This window comes from Mauremys reevesii, linkage group 13 (assembly GCF_016161935.1).
Source record: "Mauremys reevesii isolate NIE-2019 linkage group 13, ASM1616193v1, whole genome shotgun sequence".
Taxonomy (NCBI): Eukaryota; Metazoa; Chordata; order Testudines; family Geoemydidae; genus Mauremys; species Mauremys reevesii.
This window is the reverse complement of record NC_052635.1, coordinates 5,125,738-5,140,040: the sequence shown is the minus strand read 5'-3', so window position 1 is coordinate 5,140,040 and position 14,303 is coordinate 5,125,738. Positions and strand designations below refer to the sequence as shown.

At 65.7% G+C, this 14,303-nt stretch overlaps 2 protein-coding genes across 10 annotated transcripts; one reads left to right on the top strand and one right to left on the bottom strand.

Annotated features, from left to right (window-relative positions):
* The first annotated feature begins 139 nt into the window (after positions 1-139).
* TINF2 (TERF1 interacting nuclear factor 2) lies at positions 140-6,451 on the top strand. 3 transcript variants are annotated; one of them, XM_039499025.1, is made up of 11 exons: positions 142-304; positions 846-1,059; positions 1,139-1,240; positions 3,446-3,547; positions 4,156-4,266; positions 4,354-4,465; positions 4,644-4,758; positions 4,837-4,889; positions 5,245-5,306; positions 6,181-6,251; positions 6,330-6,451. In XM_039499025.1, the coding sequence occupies exons 1-11, from the start codon at positions 276-278 to the stop codon at positions 6,445-6,447; spliced, it is 1,089 nt and encodes a 362-aa protein (XP_039354959.1). In that variant the 5' UTR covers positions 142-275; the 3' UTR covers positions 6,448-6,451. The 3 variants fall into 3 exon arrangements, with proteins under 3 accessions (XP_039354961.1, XP_039354959.1, XP_039354960.1); XM_039499026.1 differs by lacking the exon at positions 142-304 and adding an exon at positions 679-733; XM_039499027.1 differs by lacking the exon at positions 6,181-6,251 and having other exon boundaries at positions 140-304.
* Positions 6,400-14,117, bottom strand: GMPR2 (guanosine monophosphate reductase 2). Of its 7 annotated transcripts, none has more exons than XM_039499035.1 (10): positions 14,093-14,117; positions 12,581-12,832; positions 12,289-12,408; positions 11,528-11,611; positions 10,049-10,222; positions 9,381-9,462; positions 7,855-7,961; positions 7,576-7,618; positions 7,332-7,491; positions 6,400-6,929 (listed from the first exon to the last, which is right to left on the bottom strand). In XM_039499035.1, the coding sequence occupies exons 2-10, from the start codon at positions 12,665-12,667 to the stop codon at positions 6,740-6,742; spliced, it is 1,047 nt and encodes a 348-aa protein (XP_039354969.1). In that variant the 5' UTR covers positions 12,668-12,832; positions 14,093-14,117; the 3' UTR covers positions 6,400-6,739. The 7 variants fall into 7 exon arrangements, with proteins under 7 accessions (XP_039354969.1, XP_039354964.1, XP_039354968.1 ...); XM_039499030.1 differs by lacking the exon at positions 14,093-14,117 and adding an exon at positions 13,786-13,938; XM_039499034.1 differs by lacking the exon at positions 14,093-14,117 and adding an exon at positions 13,680-13,917.
* Positions 14,118-14,303: the final 186 nt, after the last annotated feature.

Below are 14,303 nucleotides of genomic sequence, written 5' to 3'. Positions count from 1 at the left end.
AGGGACCCCGCCGGGGGGGGAGGGGGATCCCCAGCGGGGGGGCGGGGCCTCCCCAGCACAACGGGGTGGAGCCGAGATGGGACCGGCCGGGGCCTGCAGCTGCTGGGGGCGGGGCCTCCTGTGAGGGGCGGGGCGAGGCTGCGGCGCCGCGACGGGAGCCAAGTTGATTCGGCCCGTCTCGCGCAGCCCGGGCCGGAAGTGACGTAGGGAGACCGGCCCGAAGGCGGGCGGCGGGCGCCGGGAAGAGCCGCCAACGGCCCGGGCCAAGGCCAGGCATGGCCGGAAGTGACGTGAGACAAAACGGGTGAGCGGCGGTGGGGGCACGAGGGTTCGGGGGGGGCTAGTGGGGGGCAGGAGGGCGGGGCCTGCGCTGGAAGCGGGGCTAGAGCAGAGGCGGGGCCATTGGGGCTGGCAGTTGGGCGGGGCTAGAGCCTGGGCAGGGCGGGGCGGGCGGAGGGCGGGGCTAGAGCAGGGGGCTAGAGCCGGGTCAGGGCGGAGGGGGGGGCTCGAGGGGGGGGCGGGGCGAGTGCCGGGGCCGGGGGGGGGGGCGGGGCTAGAGGTGGGGCGGGGCTGGAGCCGGGGCAGGGCGGAGGGGCGGAGCTAGAGGTGAGGGCGGGGCTAGGTGTGGGGGCGGGGCTAGAGCCGATGCAGGGCGGAGGGGCGGGGCCATTGGGGTTGGCAGTTGGGCGGGGCTAAAGGAGGGACACCGCAGGACAGTGGGGCTGGAGATGGGGCAGGGGGCGGGGCTAGGGAGGAGGCAGGACAGAGTGGGGCTGGGGGGCCTGGAGGTGGGGGAGACACTCTGGGCGCCCCCCACACTAACCCCCCCTCTGTCTCCCCTCCAGGCAGGCGACGGGGGGCATCACGCCGGCCCCCCCCAGGCAGGACCCCTGCGCCCCCCTGCGCCTGGCCGCGGCGGCCGCCTGGCAGGTGATGCGGGCGCGGCAGGTGCGCGACTTCCCGCGGGTGCTGGGGCTGCTGGAGGCCGTGGGGCAGGCGGCCCCCGACGTCGTCTTCTTCCGCCACTACGCCCGGCTGCGCCTGGGCCTGCAGGCTGCGGTAAGGGGGGGCAGCCCCCACACCACCCAGCCTCCCCACAGCTCCGGGCCGCTAGCCCAGCATGCTCTGCTCCCCGCAGGTGATCATGGGGATGCTGCAGGAGGAGCAGCCGGACGGGAAGATCTACGACGCCGTGGACACCTACTTCCCTGAGGGCGAGCACCAGCGCCACCCGCTGGCCGTGAGTCCTGCCCTGCGGCGGGGGAGGGCTCCCCGGGCACCACGTGGCACTCGAGGGTGCTGTGCTGCAGGGAGTGGGGTGGGGGATCAGCAGGGGGCGCTGTTCCCTGGCCGTCAGACCTGGCCTCAGCATGGTGCTAGCGGGCGCTGTGCTGCAGGGAGCGAGGCGTGGCAAAGGCCCAGTAGGGGGCGCTCTCCCCCCAAAGTCAGTGCTGGCGCTAGGGGGGGTTGTGCTGCAGAGACCCGGGCAGGGGCTCAGCAGGGGGCGCTCTCCCCCCACGGTCAGTGCTGGCACTAGGGGGCGCTGTGCTGCAGAGACCCGGGCAGGGGCTCAGCAGGGGGCGCTCTCCCCCCACAGTCAGTGCTGGCACTAGGGGGCGCTGTGCTGCAGGGAGCTGGCGGAGGCTCAATAGGGGAAACGTTCCCCCCCCCAGTCAGTGCTGGCGCTAGGGGGCGCTGTGCTGCAGGGTGTGAGGCAGGGCAGAGGCTCAATGGGGGTGCTTTCCCCCCCGCGGTCAGTGCTGGCACTAGGGGGTGCTGTGCTGCAGGGAGCTGGTGGAGGGTCAATAGGGGGCGCTCTCCCCCCACAGTCGTGCTGGCACTAGGGGGCGCTGTGCTGCAGGGAGCTGGTGGAGGGTCAATAGGGGAAACATTCCCCCCACAGTTGTGCTGGCACTAGGGGGTGCTGTGCTGCAGGGAGCGAGGCGTGGCAGAGGCCCAGTAGGGGGCGCTCTCCCCCCAAAGTCAGTGCTGGCGCTAGGGGGGGTTGTGCTGCTGGGAGCTGGTGGAGGCTCAATAGGGGGCGCTCTCCCCCCACAGTTGTGCTGGCACTAGGGGGTGCTGTGCTGCAGGGAGCGAGGCGTGGCAGAGGCCCAGTAGGGGGCGCTCTCCCCCCAAAGTCAGTGCTGGCGCTGGGGGGGTTGTGCTGCAGGGAGCTGGCGGAGGCTCAATAGGGGAAACGTTCCCCCCCCCCCCAGTCAGTGCTGGCGCTAGGGGGCGCTGTGCTGCAGGGTGTGAGGCAGGGCAGAGGCTCAATGGGGGTGCTCTCCCCCCACAGTCAGTGCTGGCACTAGGGGGCGCTGTGCTGCAGGGAGCTGGCGGAGGCTCAGTCAGTGCTGGCGCTAGGGGCGCTGTGCGCAGGGAGCTGGCGGAGGCTCCACGGTCAGTGCTGGCACTAGGGGGCGCTGTGCTGCAGGGAGCTGGCGGAGGCTCAATAGGGGGCGCTCTCCCCCTACGGTCAGTGCTGGCGCTAGGGGGCGCTGTGCTGCTGGGAGCTGGTGGAGGCTCAATAGGGGAAACGTTCCCCCCCCCCCCAGTCAGTGCTGGCGCTAGGGGGCGCTGTGCTGCAGGGTGTGAGGCAGGGCAGAGGCTCAATAGGGGTGCTTTCCCCCCGCGGTCAGTGCTGGCACTAGGGGGCGCTGTGCTGCTGGGAGCTGGTGGAGGCTCAATAGGGGGCACTCTCCCCCCACAGTCAGTGCTGGCGCTAGGGGGCGCTGTGCTGCAGGGAGCTGGTGGAGGGTCAATAGGGGAAACGTTCCCCCCACAGTCGTGCTGGCGCTAGGGGGGGTTGTGCTGCAGGGAGCTGGCGGAGGGTCAGTAGGGGAAACGTTCCCCCCACAGTCGTGCTGGCACTAGGGGGCGCTGTGCTGCAGGGAGCTGGCGGAGGGTCAATGGGGGCGCTCTCCCCCCCAGTCAGTGCTGGCACTAGGGGGGGTTGTGCTGCAGGGAGCTGGCGGAGGGTCAATAGGGGGCGCTCTCCCCCCGCAGTCAGTGCTGGCACTAGGGGGCGCTGTGCTGCATGGAGCTGGCAGAGGGTCAATAGGGGAAACGTTCCCCCCACAGTCAGCGCTGGCACTAGGGGGCGCTGTGCTGCAGGGAGCTGGTGGAGGGTCAATAGGGGGCGCTCTCCCCCCACAGTCAGCGCTGGCACTAGGGGGCGCTGTGCTGCAGGGAGCTGGTGGAGGGTCAATAGGGGGCGCTCTCCCCCCCCCAGTCAGTGCTGGCACTAGGGGGGGTTGTGCTGCAGGGAGCTGGCGGAGGGTCAATAGGGGGCGCTCTCCCCCCGCGGTCAGTGCTGGCACTAGGGGGCGCTGTGCTGCTGGGAGCTGGCGGAGGCTGGTTTTCATGCCGCGCTACGCCCTAGAGGTGGCTGCATTTCAGCAGCTGGTTGGCCCCAGGGGCTCACGTCCTGCTGCCCCCTGCCCAGACTGCCCGGGACCTGCGCCGGGTGGGAGAAGCCCAGGAGACCTTCCGGGAGCTGGTGCTGGGGCTGCTGAGCGACCGGCAGCGTCGGGAGACCTACGTGGAGGTGAGCAGGGCTGGGGCGCGGCCTGCAGGGGGCTGGTTGGGACAGGGGTGCAGGGGCTCTGGAGGATACAGGGGGGGGGGAATGGGGGGGTGTTGGGTGCACAGCTGAGGCTGGTGGTGCGCAGAGGGTTGGAGGCATGGGGTGCTCTCCTTGAGTGCAGGAGGTTGGGGGGCACAGAGTTAGGGGGCTGTGCCAGGGGTGCAGGAAGTTGGGGTGTGTGTGCCAGGGGATGGGAGTACAGGGAGCTGGGGGGCTGTGTCAGGGGTTGGCGGCACACAGAGCTGGGGGCTGTGTCAGGGCACATGGGGTTGGGGGCACACAGGGGCTGTGCTGGTGGGGGTGCAGGAGGTTGGGAGTACAGGGAGCTGGGGGGCTGTGTCAGGGGGCACATGGGGTTGGGGGGGCACACAGGGGGCTGTGCCGGTGGGGGTGCAGGAGGTTGGGAGTACAGGGAGCTGGGGGGCTGTGTCAGGGGGTTGGGGGCACACAGGGTTGGGGGGACCTGTGGGAGGCACAGGGGGGCATGGGGCTGTGCTGCACGGCTCATGGGGGGCACAGAGTGCTGGGGGGGGCTGTGCCAGGGGCTGACATCTGCGCTCTCGCGGCAGGAGCAGCTGGAGGCCGAATACGGGGAGCCCTTCCTGGGGGGGCTGGAGGGGCTCCTCTACGAGTATCTGGAGCGCCTGGAGAGCACCCTGCCCCCGCCCCAGCTCCAGCAGGTATGGGGAGGGAATGTGGGGAGGGGGAAGGAAGTGGCGGGGGTCAGTTCTGGATCACACGCTCTAATCTCCACCTCCCCCCCCCAGCTGCAGGAGGCTGCCTGGAGCGAGTGCCCCCTGGCTGGGCCCCCCCAGCGCCCCCCGGAGCTCAGCGTCCTGGCCCAGTACCTCGCGGACATGGGCCACCCCCAGCACACGGGTAGGTGGGGCATTGGGGGGGCAGAGCAGGTGGGTGGGAGCGCCTGGGAGTGGGGCAGGTGGCTGGCTGGGAGCATGTTGGGGGGCAGGGCACATGGGTGGGTGGGAGTTTGGGGGGCGGGGCTGACAGAGGGGTGGGACTCATCCCAGGCTCCACCCACCTCCCTTCTCTCCCCCAGGCTCCCCCACCTTGCAGCTGGTAACCAGCACGCCCTCCCTGCCCCAGCCAGTGCCCGGGACGCCGGGGTCCCACCGGAGGCGGAGCCAGGAGGGGGCAGTGCCTGCACAGGAAGAGTGAGTCTGTCTCCCCCCACTCACCCCCCCGTCCCCTCCTGTCTCCCCCCCACTCACCCTCCTCCTCTCCCCCCCCAGGATGCCCCCTGACCTTGGCCTGCGCTGCCAGCCGCCCGGAGAACAGGAGCTGGGTACGTACCGGCCGTTCGGAGAGGGGGGAACCTAGGGGTCTGGGTGGGGTCCCCCAATGCAGGGACTGGGACAGAGGAATCCCAGGTCCAGGGGGGTGGATGTTGTCATTCCCTGGCCTTTTCCCCCTGCCCCCACAGGAGCAGGGGCCAGTTGTGAACCCAGGCGTCTGGGTGGGCGTCCCCTCCCCCACCCCCATGCCAGGAGGAACTGGGAGCCTGGGTGTGTCTCTTTGCCAGGGGTGAATCCTGGGGGAGGGGAGCACATGTCCCCATCCCCACGCACCCCTATGAGGCAGAGGATGGGGTGAACCCAGGCGTCCGGGGCCACCCGTGTAACCCCCCCGCCTTCCTCCAGACACGACCGGGGACATCGTGTGGGAGTCGGAAGAGGAGGAGAGCTGCAGCCCCCGCAGGAAGGTGAGTGACTTTGGGGGGGCCGGAGGCACTGCCCGGGCTAAGGCTGCAGGGCAGAGCGCACGGGGGGGGCTGGGGGCGCAAGGGGAGGGGTTGGAGCTCAGGGGGCCAGGCTCAGGCTGGGCTTCAGGGGTCACTCGGGGCTTCAGGGGTCACTCGAGGTCCAGGCTCTCAGGCTGGGGTTCAGGGGTCACTCGGGGGTTCAGGGGTCACTCGAGGTCCAGGCTCAATGTCGGGGTCACTCGAGGTCCAGGCTCTCAGGCTGGGGTTCAGGGGTCACTCGGGGCTTCAGGGGTCACTTGAGGTCTAGGCTCTCAGGCTGGGGTTCAGGGGTCACTCGGGGGTTCAGGGGTCACTCGAGGTCCAGGCTCTCAGGCTGGGCTTCAGGGGTCACTCGGGAGTTCAGGGGTCACTCATGGAGTTCAGGGGTCACTCAAGGTCCAGGCTCTCAGGCTGGGGTTCAGGTGTTCAGGGGTCACTCGGGGGTTCAGGGGTCACTCGAGGTCCAGGCTCAATGTCGGGGTCACTCGAGGTCCAGGCTCTCAGGCTGGGGTTCAGGGGTCACTCGGGGGTTCAGGGGTCACTCGAGGTCCAGGCTCTCAGGCTGGGGTTCAGGGGTCACTCGGGGGTTCAGGGGTCACTTGGGCTCCAGGCTCAATGTCGGGGTCACTCGAGGTCCAGGCTCTCAGGCTGGGGTTCAGGGGTCACTCGGGGGTTCAGGGGTCACTCGGGGGCCAGGCTCTCAGGCTGGGGTTCAGGCGTTCAGGGGTCACTCAGGGGGCCAGGCTCTCAGGCTGGGGTTCAGGCGTTCAGGGGTCACTCGGGGAGCCAGGCTCTCAGGCTCTGACCCCATAACTCACCCCCCCGTCACCCCCAGGCCAGCTACCAGCGCACGCGGCACAACACCCTGATCCCCACCTTCGGCGACCACCTGGACCCCCCCGGCGGGTGAGTGACCCTCCGTGTGCCCCGGGGCGAGGGGCACCCCCATAGCCCCCCTCACCCACTCTCCCTCTCTCTCTGCAGGTGCCCTGGCTGCTGCGCTCCCGGGACCCTGCCCCTGCCCCACGGCACAGACACACCAGCCTCCGGAGGGTGCCCCACAAATCTTTTATTGGTGACCCCAAATAAACACAGCACATGATTCAGCCCAGTCTCCCCCTCGGTCTCCATCTCGGGGGTGCCCCATAGCCCCCCTTTGGCAGAGTAAGGGGAGATGACCCCGGGGGGATGGATCCCCTGGGGGAGGCGGGGAGGGAATTGGGGGTCCCCTCTGCCACCCTCAACATCAGGAGCTGCTCTGGGGAATGGAATGATTGGGGAAAAATTAGGGATCCCTGCCAGTGGATGTGCTGGGGGATGAACTGGGGGATCCCTGCTACTGGATGAGCTGGGGTGCGCTGGGGGATCCCCGCCGCTGGATGCGCTGGGGGCCCCTACTCCCCTGCCCCGAAGAGGGGGGGGCCCTGCGGGGTGACGCGGATGAAGGTGGTTCGGCGGCTCAGCTCCTTCAGCTTCGCGGCACCCACGTAGGTGCAGGTGGAGCGGAGCCCGCCCAGCACGTCCCGCAGCGTGTGCTCCACGGTGCCCCGGAACGGCACCTCCACGGCCCGGCCCTCCGACGCCCTGCGGGGAGAGCGTGAGAGCCCCACGGCGCCCCCCAGGGAGAGCCCAGCCCTCCGACGCCCTGCGGGGAGAGCGGGAGAGCCCCACGGCGCCCCCCAGGGAGAGCCCAGCCCAGCCCACCCCGAACAGCACCTCCACGGCCCAGCCCTCCGACGCCCTGCGGGGAGAGCGTGAGAGCCCCACGGTGCCCCCCAGGGAGAGCCCAGCCCACCCTCAACAGCACCCCCACCGCCCGGCCCTCCAACGCCCTGCGGGGACTGAGTGGGAGCACCCCAGGAGAGAGCCCATCCCCACCCCACCATGCCCCGAACGGCACCTCCACCACCTGCCCCCCTGGGGAGATCCCAGCCCTGCCCTGCTCCCACAGTGCCCCCTGCAGGGCCGGGCCAGGCCAGGCCGTACCTGTACTCTGCCACTCCCCCGGCATGTTTCTTCATGGCCACCTCGGAGCTCATCCCATAGAAGAGTTTGTATTTCTTGCCCCCCCTCTCAATCAGCTCCCCCCCCGACTCCGTGTGTCCCGCCAGCATCCCCCCTAACATGACGAAGTCCGCACCGGCGCCTGCAACCACAAAATGGGGGGGACCAGTGAGGCAATGGCACCCCCACCTCGCTCAACCCAAGGCGGGAGGTGGGCTGCACTTACCAAACGCCTTAGCCACATCCCCCGGGCAACTGCAGCCCCCGTCCTAGGGGAGAGAGACAGAGAGCAATCACAAGGGGAAACTGAGGCACTCCCCTGCCCAGACCAGCCGTGGAACCCAGGAGTCCTGCCTCCCTCCTCTAACCACTGGACCCCCTCCCCCTCCCCCTCCCCCTCCCAGAGCCGGATAGAACCCAGGAGTCCTGCCTCCCAGCTCCCTGCTCTAACCACTGGACCCCCCTCCCCTCCCCGGATAGAACCCAGCTGTCCGGCGCTGCTCACCGAGATGATGTGTCCATTGAGGCCGTGGGCTGCATCGGCACATTCCAGGACCGCGCTCAGCTGGGGGTATCCCACCCCCGTCTTCTTCCGAGTGGTACAGACCGAACCTTGACACGGCAGGGACGGGTATCAGTGCCTGCCAGCGGGCAAGAGCACCCCACTACTGGGGATCCCCCATCCTGCTGAGCTGGTCCAGCCCCCCCAGGGTGTGTGTACCCCCCCCATCCTGCTGAGATGGTCCAGCCCCGCCCGGGGTGTGTGTACCCTCCCATCCTGCTGACATGGTCCAGCCCCCCAGGGTGTGTGTACCCCCCCCATCCTGCTGAGATGGTCCAGCCCCCCCGAGGTGTGTGTACCCTCCCATCCTGCTGACATGGTCCAGCCCCCCAGGGTGTGTGTACCCCCCCATCCTGCTGAGATGGTCCAGCTCCCCGGGGTGTGTGTACCCCCCCCCCATCCTGCTGAGATGGTCCAGCCCCCCCCGGGGTGTGTGTACCGCCCCCCATCCTGCTGAGATGGTCCAGCCCCCCAGGGTGTGTGTACCCCCCCATCCTACTGCGATGGTCCAGCCCCCCCCGGGGTGTGTGTACCGCCCCCCATCCTGCTGAGATGGTCCAGCCCCCAGGTGTGTGTACCCCATCCTACTGAGATGGTCCAGCCCCCGGGTGTGTGTACCGCCCCCCATCCTGCTGAGATGGTCCAGCCCCCCAGGGTGTGTGTACCCCCCCCCATTACACTGAGATGGCCCAGGCCCCCCACCCGCTGGGGTGTGTGTATCTGTGACAGAGGAGGGAGTGGGGCGGATTGACCTGGGGATACAGCGGGGGAGTTTTGCTGGTACTGTCTGCATAGTGTCAGGTGACCAGACAGCAAGTGTGAAAAAGTGGGACAGAGGGTGGGGGGTGGGGGGAAATAGGAGCCTATCTAAGAAAAAGACCCCAAAATCGGGACATCTGGTCACCCTATGTGATGGGATATGAGGGTGTGACCTCACTTGAGGGATGATACCTGAGCCAGGAGGGGGATGAGGCCAGGTGACACCTTCTGCCGGGAAACTGCACAAAGTGGCGGGGGGGGAGGCTGGGTGAGACGGCTGGAGAGGGTCTCAGTTTGGAGCTGGCTGGGGAAACGGTGGGAGGCCCAGAGCCGGGGTCCAAGCTCCCTGCCCCCCCAATAGGGGCCTGACTGAGGGGGGTCCTGTTGTCTGTACCTACAAGCTCTGTTCTACTCCGTGTTCCTGCCCTCGAATAAACCTTCTGGGAGTCACGGTGAATCGCAGGAAGTGAGGGGTGCAGGGCCCTGTCTCCCCCACATTCCGTGCCTGTATCTCTCCCCCCCCCCGCCCCCCATCATGCTGAGAGTGTCCAGCCCCCACGGCTGTGTGTATCCCCCTCAATCACACCAAGATGGTCCAGGCCCTCTGGATCATGCTGAAATGGTCCAGTCTCCCTGGGAGTGTGTGCCCCCCCCATCACGCTGAGATGGTCCAGTCCACCAGATTTTAGCCCCACCCCCACTCCAGTCACCTGGTCCGATGCCCACTTTGATGATGTCAGCACCAGAGAGGATCAGCTCCTCCACCATCTCCCCCGTCACCACGTTCCCAGCCTGTGGGGAGAGCGGGGAGCCCTCAAGCCCCCACACGCCCCAGGGTGGGGGGCAGTGGAACGTACCATCATGGGGGTGGGGAAGGCAGTACATGTCGGGGTGGTGTGAGGGGATGGTGGTGGGGAGTTCATACCCCCCCCCGTCAATCGCATCATGGTATGTACCAGGATGGTGGTACTGGTCAGGGGTGGGGACAGTGGTGTGATTGACAAGGGGTACATACCATGAGGGTACCACCAGCTGGGGGCAGTATGTACCACTATGTTGTGACTGGAGGGGATGGGGCGGTATGTACCAAAATGATGCAATTCACGGGGGAGAGGGCAATACGTACCATGATGGTGGTATTGGCCAGGCTGGGCTGGTACATACTATCACGGTATGACTGACGGGGATGGGGCGGTACATACCACGACTGTATGAGTGGCAGGGGAGAAGGCGGTACATACCATGATGGTGGTACTGGCGGAGGTTGAGCAGTACATTGAGCAGGGGTTGGGTTGGTACGTTCCATGATTATGACTGGCGGGTGTGGGGACAGTACGGACCATGATTGTATGAGTGATGGGGGTGGGGCGGTGCGTACCATGATGGTGTGGCTGGGAAAGCGCTTGCGCACATCCTGCAGGAACTGGACAAAGTGCTCCGAGTAACCGTTGGCCACATCCAGGCAGATGTAGCGCACCTGGGGTAAGGCCTCCAGGATCTTCTCCAACTGCTCGAAGTCTGAGGGGCCGGTGCCTGAACTGGCCGCCACGTGCTGGGGAGAGACACTGGTGTTAGGACACTCCGAGACAGAGACCTCCAGGGGTAGGATCTGGGGAGGGAGTTGGGATGGCTCCAGGGGTGAGCTGGAGCCGGTTCGCACGAACCCGTTAAATTTAGAAGCGGTTTTAGAACCGCTTGTTAACTAGCTTCCCTGCGAGGGAAGCTTTGATGGGCTCTGCCTGGGAAGCGTGTAATTCCTCCTCCCGGCCGCCAGGGGGCGCTGCGCTGCGGGAGCCATGTGAGCTGCCTCCGGGCCCTGTTGCTGCTCCTGCTCTTTGGACCTCTGGCCCTGGGGCTCCGGCTGCTGCCTGGTGAGTCCCCGGCTGCGTCCTGCTGCTCGGGCTGCTCCCAGCACCCCCCCCTCGTGTGAGTATCTGTGCCCCTCCCCCACTCCCCCTGCCACACCCCTCCCCTGCCTTCCCTGCCCCCAGCCAGCCCCAGCCACCCCCTGCCCACAGCCACCCGCAGCCAGCCCCTGCCCGCAGCCCGCCCGTCTGCATCACCTGCCCGTGCCAGCCCGTGTCACTCCCTGCCTCCAGCTAGCCCTGCCCCACGCCCCTATCTGCAGCCAGCCCCACATCCACTGGTGCCCTGCAGTTCCCAGGGCAGTAACCCTGCACACCTGCTTCAATGAGGGGGGCAGGGAGCAGCTGGGACCCACACATGTGCACACCCTAGAGTGACCAGACAGCAAGTGTGAAAAATCGGGACGGGGGTGAGGGGTAATAGCCTATATAAGAAAAAGACCCAAAAATTGAGACACTCCCTGATCACCACCCACACATGTGAAACGGAGTCATTTCTAGTTCAGCCCCATCTTTTTAAAAAAGAACTTTAGGTAGGGTTAAAATACATCTGTATTTTCCTGGACATGTCAGGCTTTTCGGTTCTTAATCACCTCCTGGGAAAATATGGACGTATGGTAACCCTATTGGTACAAAAAATACATGCTGTCGCACATCCCTTAAATCAGAACTTTTTATAGGGAACCCGTTGTTGAGATTTTGGCAGCTCATCACTGGATGGCTCCCTGGGGCAATACGGGGAGAGTGGGGTGGTCTGGGGGCAGGGGAATCTCTGGGGCAGTGGGATTGTTTTCTGGGGGGAGAACATCCCCCCGAGGCAATAAGGAGGAAGTGGGGGGGTGAGGATGGCTCCCCATATGGCAGGAGATCCCCCTGGGGCAGTTGGGGGAAAGCCAGGGCTAGGATGGCTCCCAGGACAGCATCGGGGTTCATTCCCCTGGAGGTAGTTGGGGGCGTGGAGGGTGGGGCTGACCCCCCTCCACCCTATGCACCTGCAGGCAATCAGGCTCCTGGGCAGCAAACTCCTTCCACTCCTCCAGCTTGTAGTGCTTGTGGATGGCAGTGAAGAGTGAGAACTGAGGGAAGAGGAGGATATGGGTTGTGACACTGAGCAGAGGGACACCCTCACCCAGACACCCCATCATAATGGAATGATCCACCAAGAAAAAAGATCCCCCCCCCCATTATAATGGAATTGCTCACCAGGAACAGAGATATCCTTTCCCCCTCCCTATGTAATGGAATAACCCACCAAGATGATATAATGGAAGGAGGAAAGAAAATTCTTCCCCCTGCTATAATGGAACAGCCCAAAATGATAGTCATGAACTCCCCTTCCTATAGTGGAAGATTCCAGGGGAGATCCTGATTGTTTACTGGCTGTGCACTTAATCAGGCAGTTTGCAATGCTGCTTCAGCAGGGGGCGGGAGGGGGCTGATTGGCTGAGCAGTTAATCAAGTATATTTCAGTGACAGCCCTGAGGAGAGGGAATCCCTAATGCTGATTGGCTGGGAAGTCAACACGTGGCTTATAAAGCTGCTACAGTCCTGTGGGGGAGGAGGGGGGAGATCCCTGATGCTGAATGGCTAGGGCAGTTAATCACATGGTGTTTGACCTGCGGGGTGGGAATCCCCAGTGCTGATTGGCTGGGAAGAACACCACATGGGGGTGTGGATCTCCATTGCTGATCAGCTGGGGAATCGGTGATGCTGCTGCTACAGAAAACGGCTGGGGGATCCCTGGTCCATGTACCTTGCAAAGGACTTTGGCCATCTCAAAGGTGCCCACAGTGTCCATGTTGGCAGCAATGATGGGGATACCACTATACGTCTGGTGCGAGTTGCGGAAAGTAAATGATCGGAGGAGATCCACCTATGCCACAGAGAGAGAGAGAGAGAGAGAGAGAGGTGCTAGCAGGGCTCCCTGAGGAGGAACCCTAGAGTGCACCATATCTGCCCCCAGACACTCAGGGATAGGCTGTGGGTCTCCCACCAGGCAGGCCTGGGGACTCCTAGGGAAGCAAGAGCCAGGCTGGGGCGCTCACCTCGCTCCGGGATTTCAGGGTGCTGCGCTTGGGTCTCAGCAAGACATCCTTGAAATCCAGCTTGATGTCATTATCGATGCGCGGCATGGTGGGGGAGGCAGAGACTGTGGCTCACGATAGGCTAGGGAGACTCCTCCACATTCCCAGAGGCCCCCAGGGGACTCCACTCCAGCCCTGGCACCCTGTCCTCGGTGCCTTACTGGGACGTGGGGCTCAGCAACCAGGCATCTGTCATGAATCTGGTGCAGCGCTCTGAAGGAGAAAGGCAGAAGGGTGACTGGCTAAAAATAAGACAACAAGCCCCCAGATCTGATAGCCCCACCTGAGGTGACTCCCCGTAGGCCTCGGGCGCTGTGGGTCTTTGCTAAATGTGCTGGAGGACAAGTTGCCAGAGATCCCGGAGTGAGGTCACATCTAACGGTCCCACTTCTGGGTCCTTATCCCCACAACCGCTGACCCCATAGTGACTTCCGACACCACTAACAGTTCTGCCTCGACACCCGACCCTCCTGAACCTCTGGCCCCACAGTGACCTCCAGCTAGTTCATGATTTCTGTCCCCCTGCATAATCTCAGCAAGGGGCGGCTCTAGGATTTGCGCCGCCCCAAGGAGGGCGGCACGCCGCGGGGGGGGGCGCTCTGGCGGTCGCCGGTCCCGCGGCTCTGGTGGACCTCCAGCAGTCATGCCTGCAGATGCTCCACCGAAGCCACGGGACCAGCAGACCCTCCGCAGGCACGTCTGTGAGACGTCCACTGGAGCTGCCTGCTGCCCTCCCGGGGGATGTCGCCCCAAGCACGCGCTTGGTGCGCTGGGGTCTGGAGCCGGCCCTGATCTCAGCCACCACCTAACCCCCGACCAGGGCGTAACCTCCACGTTGTGGCCTTCCACCTGTGACCTCTGACCCGTTTGGAATGCCCCCATGACCTCTGACCCCACCACAGCCTCCTTCCTGCAGGCGAACTGTGACTCCCTCCCCGCTACTTGCCACCCTGTGCCCTCTGACCCCATCATAACCTCTGACCCCATCACCGTTGTCTCAGCCTAGCCCAGCCCATCTTGCCACTGGGGGCGGAGCCAGGGCGCTGACCCCAGCACCAACCCCGCTGTACGGCGGGGCCCAGAACCCAGACTGGCAACAGGGGCTTCCATTTGTGGGGAGGCCACTTCCGGTGCGCCCCTCCCCCTCCACTTCCGGTGGTGGCTACCAGCGCCGCGGAGTGATCGATGCTCAACCTCCACGGCGCGACCGATCCTCCGCACCCAAAGGTTCCTCCAGCGCCCCGCCCCTTCCCCGCGCGCGGTGCCTCACGGGAGGGGCGTGGGCGGCCGGCGAGACTACATCTCCCGTGAGGCGTCGGGGCAACAGCGGGGGAGCCCGTTCTACGCGCGGCGCCTCATGGGAAATGCAGTCCGGCCCCTGGCCCGTCTGAAACGGGTGAACGGACGTGAGCGGACTACAACTCCCATCATGCACCGGGAGGCGCCCCCTCCCAGGCCCGCCGGCTTTTTTACCATGCTCCTTTGCGTCTCCCGGGCTCTTAGTCCCTCCCAGCCGCTTTGCATCATGGGAAAGGTAGTTCGGTCCCCCGTCGTGCTCAAGGAGTAACAGCTGTACGGGGACTACAACTCCCATCATGCACAGAGATCAGGGAGCTCCCATGGGCCTTTGCGCGTCCCGCTCCCCCCTTGAGTTCAGCGTTGCCCCATGGGAGGTGTAGTCCCT